The 19,243-nt window shown below is 36.5% G+C and overlaps 2 protein-coding genes and 1 pseudogene across 3 annotated transcripts in view; all 3 read right to left on the minus strand.

Moving 5' to 3' along the window:
• Positions 1-7,160: 7,160 nt before the first annotated feature.
• Positions 7,161-8,012, minus strand: LOC137394156 (uncharacterized; annotated as a pseudogene).
• A 165-nt stretch (positions 8,013-8,177) lies between these two features.
• On the minus strand, positions 8,178-8,531 carry LOC137394157 (uncharacterized). The gene has a single exon (XM_068080878.1). It carries the CDS (start codon positions 8,529-8,531, stop codon positions 8,178-8,180), a length of 354 nt encoding a protein of 117 aa, XP_067936979.1.
• Positions 8,532-10,938: 2,407 nt separating this feature from the next.
• Positions 10,939-19,243, minus strand: part of LOC137392892 (Na(+)/citrate cotransporter-like) — a 45,917-nt gene continuing 37,612 nt past the window's right edge. For both annotated transcript variants that reach the window (XM_068079248.1, XM_068079249.1), the window contains exons 11-15: positions 15,643-15,734; positions 15,386-15,495; positions 12,617-12,778; positions 12,038-12,175; positions 10,939-11,351 (exon numbers count right to left, since the gene is read on the minus strand). In XM_068079248.1, coding sequence (XP_067935349.1) covers positions 11,214-11,351; positions 12,038-12,175; positions 12,617-12,778; positions 15,386-15,495; positions 15,643-15,734 — 640 coding nt within the window. In that variant the 3' untranslated portion in view covers positions 10,939-11,213. The remainder of the gene's footprint in view (positions 11,352-12,037; positions 12,176-12,616; positions 12,779-15,385; positions 15,496-15,642; positions 15,735-19,243) is intronic.

Below are 19,243 nucleotides of genomic sequence, written 5' to 3' on the forward strand. Positions count from 1 at the left end.
CAAAAATCATTTCTAGAACAAAGAAATTATCCATTTACCAAAATTGTGAAGCAATGAAGCAAGATGGGTAGCTTCACTCTACATTTGCAAATACGAGTTTTAGATTTCATAGCTTTGACACAAACGTATATTTTGTGCTGATAATGTTTTAACAGTAGAAAGTGCTAAAAAGTACTTGTGATACATAGAAATTCGGCGCAGTTTGGAGGGCGACATGGTCTTAATGATTTACAACTTTGCTCAAGGGACACGTCAAATGCGTGATTGAGCTTATTATCCGTGAGTCAATCTAAACTCCTTATAGCCACAAATGATACGCACTCGTAAATTTAGTTTACGTTGTCCTCACACACGACATATGGACTTAAGAAAGTCACTCAGAGTAAAAAATGCGTCTATACGCCGACTACTACTAACTTAATTCATCACGTAATTGCCGAAATGGTGCCTGTTTGTTGAAGTATATTATTTTACAATTGCATCTCACACGTCTTGTCATTAATCTATTTAGCGTCTATCTGTCTAGATAATCGCATTAAATTTTTTACTTGTGAAGAAAATTCCATGATATATCGCATAAAGCTACGACATATCGTATATACAATATCATACAAACTATATATTGTGAAGCTTTACTAATAAATAAACTAAAGCAAAGACGTACATACTTGTTTCTTTGTTAATCCTAAGAAGGGAAGATGCAAATTACAAACCAAGTAACTACTTTACGAAAAAAAATACACGCTCAACACTTGCGAGCTTTGGCAAGCTGCAATGAATCCTTAGCTAATGAACTCGCAACAAGCAATTTGTGATTACTGTATGTACTCACCTTATAAAAAAGTTTTTGGATCATAAGCTCGTAGCAACGAAAACACTAACGATTCCAGTTTGACTTAATTCGAATCTTTCGTTCTGGTCAAACAACTCCCATAATTTAGAGAAACTCACGCCACACCAACTCACACCAGATCGCTCACGAAAATAATTGATGTACATCGTTATATCGGATATCAGCCATGCACAGATGGACTTAAGGAAAATAAAAAATTACATCATTATTGCAGATTCTCATAGAAACAGCATCTACAAATTCTGGAGATGTGATGATCACTACCCTTTGTGCTATGAGAAAATTGAGAAATTATATATATAGATATATATATATATATAGCGAAGTGAGAGTTGACTAAAAAAGCTTTATTACTATTAGTTTCATATACATAGTAAAATGTACAATCCTCAGATAAAACTCATTTACAAGGGACAAGCAGGTAAGATGTACCTTGAACAACCCCACTCTAGGATTAAAACATAATTATATGAAAGCCATGTTGTTAAGTATATGGCTAGGTTATATTACTGGATAATGGGAAGGTGAAGGGAAGCTGGGAAGGGTCACAAGAGAAGCTGCCGAAATCGCTCGAACATTTGATTTACACGACCGAATATATCAGATGAAAATGAAAGACGCATTCATAACCCTTAAAGATCATAAGGAAAACTCAATAAATACACCAAGCGCTAGACTTATCAACCCGGCCAAGTCTGAAATCGGTAAGATCAGAAAACAGCTGCTTGATAACATCAACAAGTGTGTCACAGCTAAATCTAACGCTAATCTGTGGAGAAATACTTCAGCAGTCATAGAATGGTTTAACAATACTGACAAAAAAGGTACGAATTTTATATCATTCGATGTTGTGAATTTCTATCCATCTATAACAATAGAGCTAATGAACCTGGCTCTAGATTATGCCACTAATTTCACCACCATAGATGCTAATATCCGACACGTTATCATACACGCCAAGATATCTATACTGGTAAATAAAGATACTCATTGGGTGAAGAATACCAGAAACAGCTTTTTCGATGTAACAATGGGATCATATGATGGGGCGGAGACATGCGAGTTGGTTGGCTTGTTTACGCTACACAAGATTCAGGAGAATTATAATCACTATTTTGGATTATACCGAGATGACGGGCTAGGAATTGTTAGGAGCACACCTAGGAGAGCAGAAGCGATCAAGAAAGGCCTTTGTACCATCTTCAGCAAATATGATTTAAATATCACTATAGAAGCCAACTTGAAAGTTGTAAACTTGCTGGATATAACACTTGACCTAAACCGAACCAACACTCGTACAAGCCCTTCAACAAGCCAAACAACACATCACACTACATTCACACGCAATCCAATCACCCACCGCAAATAATGGCAAACATACCAGACCCAATCCGCAGGCGCCTTAACAACATAATCGTCAAGCAAAACCATCTTCAACAATGCAACTAAAATATATCAGGATGCCCTAAATGATAGCAAATACCAACACAACTTACTGGATATAACACTTGACCTAAACCGAACCAACACTCATACAAGCCCTTCAACAAGCCAAACAACACATCACACTACATTCACACGCAATCCAATCACCCACCGCAAATAATGGCAAACATACCAGACCCAATCAGCAGGCGCCTTAACAACATAATCGTCAAGCAAAACCATCTTCAACAATGCAACTAAAATATATCAGGATGCCCTAAATGATAGCAAATACCAACACAAGCTGATATACAAACCACAGAATGATGATGATAGGAAACGACTAGACCGCAGAAAAAGAAACGTATTATGGTACAACCCCCATATAATGCAGCTGCCAGTACCAACATAGGACGAGCTTTGATCATAATGATTAAAAGAATATTCAACAAATTCCACCCGCTTAGAAAAATGTTTAACTAGAATACACTCAAGCTAAGTTACAGCTGTATGGAAAATGTAAAGGGCATTATACATGTAGAAGGCCATAACAAAAAGCTACTAAACACGGAAAAGAAGAAAGACAACACCAGTGATAGAACCTGCAACTGCAGAAAGCAAGAAGAATGCCAACTAGAAGGAAGGTGTCTAACCAAAAACCTAATATACCAGGCAATAGTTACAGATGACCAGCAAAACAGCCAAACATATATTGGGCTGTGTGAAACCACTTTCAAGGCTAGATTCACCAATCATAAAGCATCATTCAACAACGACAAAAAAGACACGCAACAACGCTCAGTAATTATATTTGGGAGCTGAAAAGGAGCAACACAGGGTATACCATCAAATGGAATGCAGTAAAGCAAGCGAGAGCATATGGCAACACCTCAAAAATATGCAGACTATGTTTGTTAGAAAAATATTATATAAATATGCATCCAGATAAGGCCAGTCTAAATAAGAGACAAGAACTCATTTCTACATGTCGCCACGGTAGAAAAGTCTTATTATCCAGTAATACAACCTAGCCATATACTTAACAACATGGCTTTCATATAATTATGTTTTAATCCTAGAGTGGGGTTGTTCAAGGTACATCTTACCTGCTTGTCACTAGTAAATGAGTTTTATTTGAGGATTGTACATTTTACTATGTATATGAAACTAATAGTAATAAAGCTTTTTTAGTCAACTCTCACTTTGCTATAATTATATATATACTGTATTTATATATATATATATATATATATATATATATATATATATATATTTATATAGGCTTTTTAACAACAATATATAGCCTGTTTTATTATTAATTATAATTTTGATGAATGTTTCTTGATTTCAAACTTGATGAGAAGTTGTCATACCATGGGACAACTTCTTACATCTACACTACTCCTACAGCATTTAAGGTGTATTCAATTGATTGAATAATTATGAGCTGAAGTTTGACCTAGCTCCCAGTGTCATATATAAGCATAATTGTTCATAAGGCTGGTAGCGCGGAAGGTAGGTTGTCTGAGTGGTAAGCATCAGGTCTGGGGTTAATTCCTTCCAACTGCATTAAATCAGTGGTCCATGATGTATGCCATGTCAGCTATGACTCCACTTGATCAAACAAGCTTTGTGTTGTCTGTAGCTGAATCAGGAAAAAGCTATTTTATGAGCAAACACTCAAAACTGGAGCTATATGGGGAGGTTGTGACAACTATAGATAGAGATGTGCCCAGAATTGCCTTTGACAGCTAAGCGACCTGTTGCGCAGAGACGCTATAACGCAGATAATATGAGAACTTGAGGTAGATGAAATCAAACAGAAGATGACATAAGTGACCTTCACCAATGATAAATGTGTACTAAGCAGAAGTTACACACAGCATCTTGTGTTGACTCATCTGTTGATGGAGACATGTACATGTACCATAAACCTGATACTCTTGAACCAAGGATGAAAGATCTTAAAGGCCAACTCATTAACAAGCTCTCATCCACTACTAACCATATAACCAGAATATTGTCACGGAGAGTCAGGAAGCCCAGACATGAGAAGCTGCTAGAAGATATTAACCTGGAATGTAGAATCTATTCAGACGGAATCAATGAAACTAATGGTAAAGCAACCAGCACCCTAGAGATGCGTATTAAGCCTCAGCCATCTAGATTAAATCCTAGTGAGCTTTTCAAAATTAACTTGGGTAATAACTTGTTGTCTACTTGCATGGAGAAAGCATGTAGTTAAAAAAACAAGCAAGCACATTTTCACTCTTTGTAGAATACTAGACTCTCAATGAATGTAGAATGGCCCCAAGTTTCTACGGTTTTGAAAAGACCATTATGTCCTAGTGAGTGACTTATTGTATCAGAATTCGTAAATTTCAGAAAAATATTTGAAAAATATTGTTGTACATTGTAATAAGCTGTGCACATTTTACAAATGTTGTAGAATGTTTGTTGTTTTTATATGTACTGTATTTGTAAGCTAACCTGGCTTCTGTACCACTTTTTATTCTAAAAGGAGGCTACTTATATTTTTATACCTTACTGAATACTGATGTATTTTTTTGAAATCAGGTTAATCCTGCCAAATAATAAAAGTTAGCATTGAATCATTGTTACGAGTCTGTTAAAATGGAGTCAAAGACTACAGCTAGCTTCAATTTAAAAATAGATACAGCACTTTGAGCAAGCAACGTAGTTTTTGGTTTTCAGGTGGGTCCTGTGACGACTTGGATGATGAATATATGTTGAGATTTTTCTAACTGTAAAAAGTGCATAAACAGACAGCTACTCTAATGTGGTAAGGTTTTTAGGGTTCAGGCCCAGCTTTGAGGGTGAAATAGCCCTTAATACACAATTATATCCCTTATAATACATAATTTCCTTTTTATTACTTTAATAAATTTAGAAAGGGTGGATAAAGAACAAAAAAGAGATGTCAAACATTTGTGGACTCATCAACCAGTACTGTACCCTTTTCATTGACCTGAATATTATCCTAAGATTAACAGCAACGAAATCCCTAACAATTCCAGTTTTGCTTAGTTCTACGCTTGCAGTTCGGGGGACTAAACCAAGTCTTTGGCTGATAATTCTCATGATAACAGAAAACGCCTATGGCTGCACATACACAAAATTAATTACGTATTTATAACTAGAACTTCCCCTGTCATACAGCCCACGACCAAAGTGATATTGGAAAAAAGAAAGGGTACTGATAGTTGAGAAATGCAATATTAGCAGTCAAATGGCACTGCAGTGCAATAGAATAATTGCAATGGTGGCTGTAGTGTACTGGGTGTTATTATGTACAACAAACAGCAATAATGAAAGGAAAAGATTATATGTTTATATCTCTCCCCCGCAATAAGAGAAATGCACTATTAGAAGTAAAATGCACTGATATTATTAGAATAACCAATATTATTAATATAGTAATACAGTAATAATAGAAAACCAATGCACAATTTTGTTTACATTTTAAAACGTCATAGCTAACAATATCAAAAACTCGTGATATTTATATAGATTTTTAGAAAATCTATTTAATAAAAATAATTAGAAAAGATAATAACAGTAACATATTGCCCAACATCGGCCACTATATACTTCAATCTTGTAAATTCGAATGCTTATTCTTAGAATTAAATCTTAGAAAATCGAATAGTTATTCTTATAATTAAATCTTATAAAATCAAATAATTATTTTTATAATTGAGTATTGTAACAATCTCATAAGAATCGTTAAAAAAAATATTATCGTCATTTCTTTTTCTTTCACTGCTTTGGACATCAGTTGGAATACCAAGTACACATAAGTGTCCAAAATGTCAGTTACTCTGAAATCGGTAAAAAAGAAACGAACTTTTCAGTACTTCTACGTTAATTACAGAAGCCATCGGCAATTGGACCATGCCATAGACTGGTCAAACGTGCAGATTTTTTTTTCGTGAAATGCGCACGACTTATTGGTTCTATTCTCTGTCGCTCGGCGTTTCGTTCGCCGGTCTTATTTTTGATAAAAATAAGGCTTGTCAAGTTTTAACAACGATTTTAGGCCGAATTAATCTGTCTATTTATGTATAATCTGATCAGATGGGTAAGGTTTAGGAAATTTTCTACAAGTATTAAAGACTTGGTAACATATTTGAATAGGTTTATATGTGTTTTGTATCGTTATTATACTTAAACGACTCCATTGAAAAATGGTTAAATTTGTTGATGAGATTTCGGTACAAGGGCTTGCGACGGCCGTTGATGAATAATTTTCGTGAGTTGTGTGCACATATGCATTTATCATAAATCTCCCAAACAATCGCTTCACTCGTGTTTGGTCGTGGGATAATACTTCATAGCTTGCATAACACTCATAAAGTAACATTTCAACTTTAATATGTGTTTTTATGATTAAAGTTTAACGATTTATGCCACAACAATTACAAAACAAATTTCAACTCATCTGCACTGGTTAAAGAAGTCAAGCAATTTTATATCATTTTTTTTAGCTTGGTCGTCATCTGCAATCACTCAACTACTGAGTACAATGTCTGCTTGCTAGCTAGTGCACTCTCAGATGGCTCGTGAGTCCAATCCAAGATCGGCAAACTTTGTCACATAGAGGGCAGAGATAACTGTCTTCAGTGATAACTGTCTTCGGTTGCGCTTGGACTAGTTTTATGTGCAACCCTCTTCAGCTCTCTTTTAGGATGTTTATTTTTTTCAAATTGTTTCACACCATTGTTAACGGCGTTCTGCCACGATTTCTGATAAATGGCTGGCTTATCCCAAGCCTCGTTATAGATGAAGCACTGCTTCAACTTACGATAGATAGTATCTTTGTACCATTTTCTCTGTCCTCCATGAGTGCGCTTGCCTTCTTTCAGTTCACCTGTCTTAGTAAACGAGTATCATCAATCTGTACTACGTGGCCTGACTACCTTTGATGGTTCTTGATAACTTTAGCTTCAATACTTGTGGTACAAGCTATCTCAAAGACGCTGTTCGTTGTTTGCCGATCCTGCTATTTGATGCCGAGAATTCTCCTCCCCGTGCGATTGGGAAACTTCTAAAATGTCTTCAGATTGTGGCTGTAGGTAACCCAAGCTTCAGACTCATACAGGAGAGTCGGTAGTACAAAGGCTTTGTAGACCATCAACTCTTTGTGTTTGTTGATGTCCTTGTTGTTGACTCGAGTCTGCAGCTTTTTAAGTGCCATGCAAGCAGCCTGGAGCCTTCTATCCATTTCTGCATTGATATTGGCTTTGGAGGATAGAAAGCTTTTAAAGTAGTTGAAGGTATGAACACAAGCGAGCTCTTCTCCATCAGCCTTAATCTTAGAGAGATCATGACTTGATATTTCCGTCCTTGATTGGTATAAGACTTGTGCTTTCTTTGCGTTGAGTTTTAGTCCAAGAGCAGTGTATGCATAGTTGAAGGCATCCATTGCATGCTGGAGGTCTTCCTTGCTGTAAGTAACAATAGCATTATTGTCTGCGTACTGGAGCTCGCACACAGTTGTTGTTGTCTTTGCTTTCGATCGGCGTAGATTGAATATGCCATTGAACCTAAATCTTAATTAGATTCCAGTTGGCATATTCTTTCTGATGAGCTTGGGAACAGCAGTCAGAAATATGGAGAACAGCTAAGGGGCAATCACACAGCCCTGTTTTACTCCAGTGTTTACACCAAAGTCTTCTGGGAATTCACCATCCACCAACACAGAGGCTCTCATATCATCATTGAGGATGCGCACTAAACTTACTAGTTTCTCGGGACATCCGATTGTCCTCAAGACCTTCCATAAAGTTGCTCGATGCACTGTGTCAAATGCTTTGGTTAAATTGATAAACGCCATGTAGAGATCTCTGTACTGTTCACAAAATTTTGCTAAATAAGTCTAGCTGTGAAGATCCTTTTTACAGTCTACAGTGCTACGACCGAATTCAAACCCACATTGACTCTCTGGTAGACATGTCTCTGTCAGTTGTCCTAGGTGGTAACCTATTATCTGAAAGAGCATCTTCTCAGCTATTGATAGCAAAGAAATACCTGTGTAGTTGCCACCATCAGATTTGATTCCTTTCTTGAAAATGGTGATAATGTTGACATTTTTCAGATCAGCAGGGATTGTTTCGCTAGCCCATATTTGCTGAAAAAATTCCAGCAGCTTATTTTCCAAGTGTTTCTCTCCATATTTGTATACCTCTGTCGGTATACCATCCGATCCTGCAGCCTTGTCGCTCTCAGACATTCGTATCACTTTCTTCAGTTCATCAAGAGTTGGGGGTTTCCAAGATGGGTTTGTATTTCAGCTTGCGGCAGCTGGTTGGTGATACATTCATCCATGACTGTGTCCTGGTTGAGTAGATCAGAGAAATGTTCAGCCCACCTTTGTTTGATTTTTTCCTCTTGATATACAATGTCATCTTTTGCAGCAAGTGGTAGAACCCCATTCGGGGTTGGCCTATAGAGCCTTTGGGTTGTCTCGAAGAACTCCTTACAGTTGTGACTGTCTGCTAGGCTCTGCATCTTTTTTGATTTCTTCAAGAACAAGTAATTTTCAGTCTTCGAACCCTCTTTTGTATCTCGCCCCGAACTTTGTGATACTCCAACCTTTTTTGTTTGTCTCTGTAGTTCTTCTGCCAGGTGGAGAAGACAGTCCACTTTCGAGCCATCAGGTCTTGTACTTCGAGATCATTTTCATCGAACCAGTCTTCGTTGTGTCTAGCCTTTTTCCAAAATGGGACAAGCATTGTTCTGTGATTAAAGCTTTCATTTCCTTCCAAGTCTCATCAATCGTTTCTGTGTCAATTTTTTTGAGGTTTGTAGGGAAGTCAGTCTGGAACTGTTTTTGGATTTTAGATTGTCTCACGTGGCTGATATTGCACTTCTTCAACTGTCTTTTCTTCCCTTTTTGTTGGCTGTATCTTGAAATTGATGTGAGATACAATCATCCAGTAAACAGTCTAGCAGGCATCCTGATCATTCAACTGCGCAAGTGATATTTCTGTCACAATGGTTTGATTGTAGTGCAATGATGAAGTCAATCAGATGCCAGTGACCAAATCTGAGGTGTCGCTATGATCTTTTTCCTGTCCCGTTGTCTGAAACTGTGTTTGTGATGGCCAAACTGTGTTCAGCACATTTTGTCAGCAGGATTTCCCCGTTACTTTTGCATTTTTCAACACCATTCTCGCCAATCACTGTCTTCCATACATGACGGTCTTTTCCAACACGGGAGTTAAAATCCCCCAGGAGCACAATCTCATTCTGCTTAAGATTCCTAAAAATGATATCATTCAAGTCACAGTAGAAAGCTTCTTTTTCCAGTTGATCAGCAAGCAGGGTCAGAGCATACACAGATATAAGGGTTGTGCTTCTGTTACCTTGCAACGACAGCTGTAGGGTCATGAGCCTCTTGTTAAAACCGACTGGCAAACGATTCAGCTTCTTCACCAGTTCTGCTGTGATAACAAAACTACCTCGATAAATTCTTAGCTCAGTGGAGGGCTTTCCCTTCCAAAAGAAGGTGTATCCTCTACTTTCTTCAGTAAGTTGACCTTCATCGGGCGGGCGTGTTTCCTGAACAGCTGCATTGTCTACATGGAGCTTTTAGAGTTCACACGCAATGAATGCTGTGCATCTTTCTGGCTGTTCAGATTTCTTATCCATCATTGTCCTGATATTTTAGATTGCTGATCTTCATCAGCGTTTGGATGCGCTTTTCCAGCCAAGAGTATGAGGAGACAGGCTATGTTTAGGGCATTTTTTTTAGCCCAATCCTCTGATTGGAATGAGCAGAGCGCATTCTAAATAGGGCTGCTCAGTCATAGTGGCCATTACGGATCAGCTTCACTGTTTCTGATCTTAAGTTGAGCGATTGATCAACCTCTATCACCTAGCTGCTGGTTTATAACTAGAGGCTTTGTGGTATCACTTCCCTGCCTCTTCCGTCACTCCCCAATTGCCGCAGGACTTTGTTGGCAAATTTGAAGCAGAACCTGTGCGTGTTGAAGTTTTCATTGCACAGTGTAGTCCTTACTTCTTGATCAGGTGTTTCTGTACTTAATGGCAAGGGAATCTTGACGACCAGAGAAACACATGGCTGCAGCAAGCTGGCTGTTGAAAGTTGATGATGGTTCATTCAATCTTCTAATAGAGTGCTCAGAAACCCTTTAGGTTTGTTTAGGGTTATCTCCGATAGCCTTTGCTCATAACCAGGATCATTCTGCAAAGCAGCAGCTCAAACTTCATTCTCATAGAGAGTTGGATTACCACTTTAGTCGCCGGTGTGTCGACCGTGAAACAAGTGGTACTGGTTTCCATAGTACCAGTAGCGAGCATTGACCTGACCTATTCAGGTCACATCAGGTCGCTACCTAACAGCTTGGTAACATTAATAAAATGTAATAAAATATGCATTATCTTGTATAAGCATCAAACAACATAATACATAAATAGAGTCATGTTATTATTATACGTATCATTATGGTGAAATTATCACACAAGGATAACATAGTGCATTGCTAACAATTAGGCATAAGATTATTAAATCATCATAAATTCAAATAAAATCAATTAAGTCAAACGTATTACTGATAAGAAATGGCACAATAATACAGTATTTTATCATGACGTATTTCTTCCCAATGACAATATCACGAAAGCACCAAAAGTTGATTTGTTATTAATGGAATCTTACGGTATAAAATATGATCGCAAAATTGTACATGAAAACAAAAGTAGAATTAAAAATATGTTAGTCATCTATTATTATTATTATTCAAATTACAAAATCAAAACCTACATTGTACCTTGGTACCAAATTTGAAAACAAACAAATTGACTGTAATCTTAATAGGCTTTGTTTGAGTAATTTACATAACTATGCATTAATTACACTTGAGCTATTGTCTGATTGACCTGAGTCAGATTATGTACAAGTGCTGTTTGCACCAGTTGCTGCCCATGAAGGGAAGGTGTTTAGCTTGAAGAGAGCCGCTCCCCAGGTGTTGATGGCGAGCATAGCAACACTCAGACACAGCAGGTTCATCAGCATGCCTGACTTTACCTGTCATTAAATACATGTATCATGTTTGCAGAGCAATGAGATTTTTTTTATTCATATTAAGGTTCTTTGCCTCGTCTAACGGTAGGGCAGATTTTGTCAATAATATTCATATTAGTTGATATTATTAATTACTGTTACTATTTATACATCATATAAATAATGCTTTGGTATAAGGTCTTGATATTACAAATTTATGTTTATCAACGCTTTAATCTAGACAACAGATTAACAAAATAAAAAATGATGACAAAGTCAAATAATAAAGTTGACCTACAAGAAAACAAGATACAATTTCAAATGATAGCATTTGTACAGAAAGTCTAGTGTACTCACCATATCAACAACCCTTAGATGTCTAAAGTCTGGTGTACTCATCAGATCAGTAATCCTTAGATGTCTAAAGTCTGGTGTACTCATCATATCAGTAACCCGTAGATGACTAAAGTCTGGTGTACTCATCAGATCAATAACCCTTAGATGTCTAAAGTCTGGTGTACTCACCATATCAATAACCCTTAGATCTCTAAAGTCTGGTGTACTCATCAGATCAATAACCCTTAGATGTGTAAAGTCTGGTGTACTCGTCATATCAATGACCCTTACATGTCTTAAGTCGTGATGTACTCTAAAGTCTGGTGTACTCATCATATCAATAACCCTTATTGTCTACAGTCTGATGAACTCACCATGTCAATGACCCTCAGATGTCCAAAGGCAAACACTATTGCATTGGGAGGTGTGGCCACTGGGAATGCAAAAGCAAAGCTGGAGCAGACAGTCACTGGAGCAAGAATGTATAGGGGATGTATTTCCAGAGTGACAGCCTATCAAAGAAAACCAACCACTGTTTTTGCTATATAGCTTTTGATTGGTTATGTGATACGTGTACTGCCTTGTGTAAAATACTTGGCTGAATAAAGCATATTGATTGGTTAAAAAAATGTGTAGCTTGGCATGATTTGCTGAACAAACTGTTTCATTTAATAGGAAAGGCTAAATGAAGTGTTTTATATAAAATATTCAATGGTGTAATAAAGGTGCATGTTAAATATGATTCATCACAAAAAATGTATTGCTTATTCTGATTGGCTGAATAAATTAGAATCTCTAACAGGATTGCCAAAATAAAGTACTTTTTTGCATAAAGAAGAAATGATGCGTAATTTGAATAGTTGTTTGTTATTGGCTATTTCGATAGTTTTAGTGTAAGAGACAGATCATAAAACTATCTATGCTTGCATTATGATCATAGAGTAAATACTGACCAGCTGTGCAAGTATGGGTAGGAATATGCTGGCTGAGGAAGCATTACTCGTGAACTCAGTAAAAAGCGTCATAACTGTTCCACATGTGAAGACTAGTGCCGAAGGGGGGATTGAGTCCAGCACAGCTAGCTGACACCCAAGCCAGTCAGATAATCCTGAATCCTGCAGAAAAAATAAATATCTTAGAAAAAGGTAAAAACGTCTGAAAACAAAAGGTATATATATATATATTTAAGTAACCTGTATATTTTGCAAAGTCTCAAAAGGTTGGCTAAAATATAGTGATGAGACCAAGTGAACTGAATGGAAGGTCAAAGTCTGATATACAAAGTTAATCATTTTGTGATATTAACTTCATATCGTAACCTTGCGCTAGAGAAACCTTGAAACATGAATGGAGCTAGAAGATCAATGATGTGTAGGTGTGGTGGCAGAGTAAGTGATAAAAATATATGACACAATTTACTCTAACTGACACTGATATCGTTTAAAATAACTTAATTTATAAATTATAATTACTTTTAAATTTAGTTGTAACTTCTACTAGTTATTTTATTGTTAGTTACAAAACTGTTTTCAGAAGTTTCCGACCTTTTTATGTTTGTATGTTGGAAAATACTTTCAAGGCTGAGACATATACGTTGAAAAATTTTAAATCATACCATGTACCGTCAAACCTCTATGTGAATACATGTACCACTACATGTACACTGGGTTGATCTTTATCAACCCAGAAGAGCGAGTGATCAGTAGAAGTTTCCACAAAATGGTGCAAATAATGACTCGGTTACATCATTAGCTATGAACTCTTTCGTTTTTGAAGCTATTAGTGGTAGCTATCTAGTCGCTCTTTGTTTTGAGAGCGGTTTTGATATTTCGACGTATGTGAAAAACGGTTTACAATTATGATGGAATCAGTACTAGTAGTTTTAGGCTAAAAGTTGTGTTTGGTGCGCATGCAGCTTGAAGTTTATCATTATTTTCCCAAAAAGCTTTGTCAACAGCAACACGTAAGTTTTGCTCTGTTAAAAAAATTCTTTAGACCCTAATATCGACCAGTTCAGCAGTGCATTGAAAGGTTTGAGGTCGGAAGACATTGTGGAGAGTATTTAACGGCCTGATGAGGATGAAATGGTTCCAGCTTGAAGCAACAATCAGAATGCAATTGGCTGACCAAACGATACAAATGTTTTTGCTTCAAAAATGTACATTTTTGTCTTTGCAAGTATTATAAATGTGGTTTATGTCACGTGTTTTTGAATATATATTTGTAGAATTTGATAGATTATTGTTATATCTTATAAGCCTCCAAGTTTATAGCATTTTATTGAATAGCATCATTTCAGTTATTTAAAGTAGTCTTACAATGGATCGGCGCTCATAACTTCTCTTCTATCGCACATAAAAGCCAGTTATGGCTGCAAACTGCAGCAAACATATCGATGAGTGCAATGAGCTTTTATGCAACTTTGTTAAATATACCGTAATCATAAAATGAAAATATGCCTTCAACTTTAGAATGAAGCTCCAATAAATTGCAGCGCAGGCTATAAAATCGTTGTAGGTTAGGTGCAAGCAATAAATATCAACTGGCAGAGATATTCTCAGCTTTCCAAACATATTCATTCAGAGACCTACGACAAGCCAGAGGTAAGTTATCAAATTTCTTGCATTCAAAACGGTTAACATCGCTCCACCCAAAGGAGAGCGCAAAATATAAGTGACATTCGCTTCACTGGCAAAATGGTTAAATTTAGCTTTCCAAAAATCGGACAAGCTATTTGAGAAATACAACGCCACCCACTATTTGAATGTCAACTCTAATAAACTGTGACTACAAGGGAAGGGTTGAGAATTAATTGAGCGCCAAGACGTTTGAATTCTTCAAATTCTTTCGTTCGAATTCTTTTGAACTTTGATATTGACTAGTTCAGCAGTGCATTGAAAAGTTGAGGTCGGAAGACATTGTGGAAAGTATTTAACGGCCAGAAGAGGATGAAATGGCTCCAAATGAAAGCAACAATCAGAATGCAACTGGCCGACCAGACGATGCAAATATTTTTGTTTCGAAAATGTTAATTTTGGTTTTTGCATGCATTATATGCATGCATGCATTAACACCTTTTCGTGTCATTTGTTTTTTAATATATATGTGCACCATTTGATGGATTGTTATTAAATAACTTATAAATTTGGAGGTTTATAGCATATTATTTGATAGCATAATTCTAAACTATCTGTTCTATACCAGACTTCTCAACAAATCTAAATTCGACTTACAGTGGATTGACGCTCATAACTCCCCTTCTATTTTACATAAAAAGCTAGTTTTGGTCGCGAACTGTAGCAAACATATGGATGAATGCAATGAAATTTTATGCATCCTTTTATTTTAACCAAAACGGTTAACATCGCTTCACCTAAAGGAGAGCGCAAAATATAAGTGACATTCGCTTCACACGCAAAATGGTTAAATTTAGCTTTCCAAAAATTAGACAAGCTATTTGAGAAATACAACGCCACCCACTATTTGAATGTCAACTCTAATAAACTGTGACTACAAGGGAAGGGCTGAGAAATTGAGCGCCATGACGTTTGAATAGAGGTTACAGTTTTTCAGAAAGTTTGCATGTAGACGTGATTATCAAATTAAAGGTCGACTGTGTAGGACATTATTGTCCTTTGTGATTTGTTGTCTAAACTAATTCAAATAGACTATGTGGGCTATTAGTCACAACTTCTGCACTAACTACTTTGAAGTTGTCTTACCTTGCACATGGCTGCTAATGCGAAACCTCCACCGAGTAGAATGATAACTCCCCAAGGAAGTTTCTTTTGTACAGTGTTCCAGTCAAGAATAGGTGGGCCAAGCGTATATCCTAGAAGGCCAAACAGTTAGCACTCATCACATATAATATATTAACATGTTATCTAGTACAAATAGCTTTACAAAATAGCAAACCTATTCAAGAAAGCACTGTTATACATTTATAAACTATCAGCCTTTAGAAACAGACACAACCTACCTGTAGTGTGTGTACTGAGACAAGGAAAGCTTGATGGAAAGGTGAAGAGAAATGTGCAGATAAATATACCAGTTGAAGCGTCAGACACATACCTACAACACAATTTTAGGAACTCAGGCCGTATCTATTAAATGAGACAGACTGTAATGCAGGCCACCAGCAAATATTGGACGCACTGCACTAACGCTCACTGCCAGCCATGGTGTTGCACTACGCACTTGCATTACGCACTTTTAGTTGGAGCTTTATGCATTTGAACTTTGCACTATCCACTATTAGGACAGAATCATACACTTGCATTTTACACTTTGCGCTTTATGGTTGAAGTTAATCCACTCGCACTGCCCTTTGCACTTTTTGTCAGTATTGAATCTACTTGCACTTTATACTTCACACTTGCTGTTAAAACTAAGTCCACTTGCACTGCACTTTGTACATTATAATAGTGATGTTTATCCACTTGCACTAGACACTTTGTACATTATGATAGTGATGTTTATCCACTTGAACTAGACACTTTGTACATTATGATAGTGATGTTTATCCACTTGACCTAGACACTTTGTACATTATGATAGCGATGTTTATCCACTTGCACTAGACACTTTGTACATTATGATAGTGATGTTTATCCACTTGCACTAGACACTTTGTACATTATGGTAGTGGTGTTCATCCACTTGAACTAGACACTTTGTACATTATGATAGCGATGTTTATCCACTTGCACTAGACACTTTGTACATTATGATAGTGATGTTTATCCACTTGCACTAGACACTTTGTACATTATGGTAGTGGTGTTCATCCACTTGAACTAGACACTTTGTACATTATGATAGTGATGTTTATCCACTTGAACTAGACACTTTGTACATTATGATAGCGATGTTCTTTGTACATTATGATAATGATGTTTATCCACTTGCACTACACACTTTGTACATTATGGTAGTGGTGTTCATCCACTTGCACTAGACACTTTGTACATTATGATAGTGATGTTTATCCACTTGAACTAGACACTTTGTACATTATGATAGTGATGTTTATCCACTTGAACTAGACACTTTGTACATTATGATAGTGATGTTTATCCACTTGCACTAGTCACTTTGTACATTATGGTAGTGGTGTTTATCCACTTGCACTAGACACTTTGTACATTATGATAGTGATGTTTATCCACTTGAACTAGACACTTTGTACATTATGATAGTGATGTTTATCCACTTGAACTAGACACTTTGTACATTATGATAGTGATGTTTATCCACTTGAACTAGACACTTTGTACATTATGATAGTGATGTTTATCCACTTGAACTAGACACTTTGTAAATTATGGTAGTGGTGTTTATCCACTTGAACTAGACACTTTGTACATTATGATAGTGATGTTTATCCACTTGAACTAGACACTTTGTACATTATGATAGTGATGTTTATCCACTTGCACTACACACTTTGTACATTATGGTAGTGATGTTCATCCACTTGCACTAGACACTTTGTACATTATGATAGTGATGTTTATCCACTTGAACTAGACACTTTGTACATTATGATAGTGATGTTTATCCACTTGAACTAGACACTTTGTACATTATGGTAGTGGTGTTTATCCACTTGCACTAGACACTTTGTACATTATGGTAGTGGTGTTCATCCACTTGCACTAGACACTTTGTACATTATGATAGTGATGTTTATCCACTTGAACTAGACACTTTGTACATTATGATAGTGATGTTTATCCACTTGAACTAGACACTTTGTACATTATGATAGTGGTGTTTATCCACTTGAACTAGACACTTTGTACATTATGATAGTGATGTTTATCCACTTGAACTAGACACTTTGTACATTATGATAGTGATGTTTATCCACTTGAACTAGACACTTTGTACATTATGGTAGTGGTGTTTATCCACTTGCACTAGACACTTTGTACATTATGGTAGTGGTGTTCATCCACTTGCACTAGACACTTTGTACATTATGATAGTGATGTTTATCCACTTGAACTAGACACTTTGTACATTATGATAGCGATGTTTATCCACTTGCACTACACACTTTGTACATTATGGTCGTGATATTTATCCACTTGCACTGCACTTCACACTTTATTAGTTTACATCAGATCTACTAAACACTTGACATTGAAGCTGACACAAATATTCGATGCGGATATCAAACCACTTGACACTTTTTTTTAAAGATATGGCTGCAAAATTTGCCATTTTTGGACTATCATGATTAAAAAAAATCTTTACTAATAGAAAAGATAGTTGAAACTGATTCAAAAACTGACACTTCATTCCGCTCTACACACTGAAACCCGATCATTTAGGCCTCCAGTTGTATTTCTTGCAATGTATATAACCTTTTCTGCCACTGTGTCAAACTATCACATATTCAGATATTTTGCATGTCATGTATTCCTTGCACCATCCACTCCTCACACGTCACAGCAATCCAGGTTATCACGGCTAAACATTTTCATCAATGCTAGCATTCCACTATTTTGTACTATCCAGTAGTCATGAAGTGCTTCACTGCCCTATCTGCTATTTATAAATTTTGCAATGCACGTTAGTACAAAATGTGCAATCCCTATTAATTTGTTGTAAGTTTACCGCAATCATGGTCTATAAAACTAGTAAGATCGATCATAAAAAGGAGAAAAGTTGTTTATGCAATCCAATAATTCTGCAGTTACAGTACAGCTTACAAATTAAAAGAGTTAAGTGAAGATTTTCCTTCCAGCATTGCCAAAAGGGTGAGTTTGGAAAGATCTTGGAATGGATTAGGAAATTTACATGTATTTTACTGTTCTCATAACGTAAATTCATTATAACGTAAACGCTTTTGGAACAGATTGTTTACGTTATAGGAGCGTCTACTGTATATACACGGTAGCTACAGTGGTGTGAAAAATAAACGGACCACCTTATAAAACTTGATCATTGCTAGCGCTCAGCACTCAAGGTGATTAAATCCCTCATTAAGCTTCTTGTTATTGAGTAGAACCTATGCATAGTATACATCAAAAGAAAGTTCAGAATGAGTAGAACTTGATGAAACTAATTCTAGCTTGAAACAACAATGTTAGATAAGTTTTAGAGAGAGTCAAAGTTAGCAATTATTTTTGGCATTTTCATTCATTTTGAATAAAATTAAACCTCTATTTTGTTTATGGTCAAACTTAAAGCAGTGATGCTACTCAGATCAAAGACGTTGTGTGACACAATCTTCATGCCGTTACGTTTTGCACAACGGAATAATTTGTCTTTGAAGTTGCTAACTTGTTATAAAAGTGAACTTCTAGCGTTGGTAGATTCATTCAGTCAAACATCGACATCATGCCTCGTCATCTTACAAAAGCAAAGCGAGCAGTCATCGTACACCTTTACCAGAAAGGCAAATCACAGCGGGAGATTGCCAAAGAAGTAAAGGTTGCTAAAAGTACTGTTTGTAACACCATCAAACGGTTCCTGGTAAAAGCGTACGATTACTGCTCGCTTTGCTTCTGTAGGATGACGATGCATTATGTCGATTTTTGACTGAATGAATCTACCAACGCTAGAAGTTC

This window comes from Watersipora subatra, chromosome 4 (genome assembly GCF_963576615.1).
Source record: "Watersipora subatra chromosome 4, tzWatSuba1.1, whole genome shotgun sequence".
Classification (NCBI taxonomy): Eukaryota; Metazoa; Bryozoa; class Gymnolaemata; order Cheilostomatida; family Watersiporidae; genus Watersipora; species Watersipora subatra.

Bases quoted from the DNA above. Each gene is read 5' to 3' on its own strand.
- LOC137394157 (XM_068080878.1), bottom strand. From the start codon at position 8,531: ATGTCTGAGAGCGACAAGGCTGCAGGATCGGATGGTATACCGACAGAG.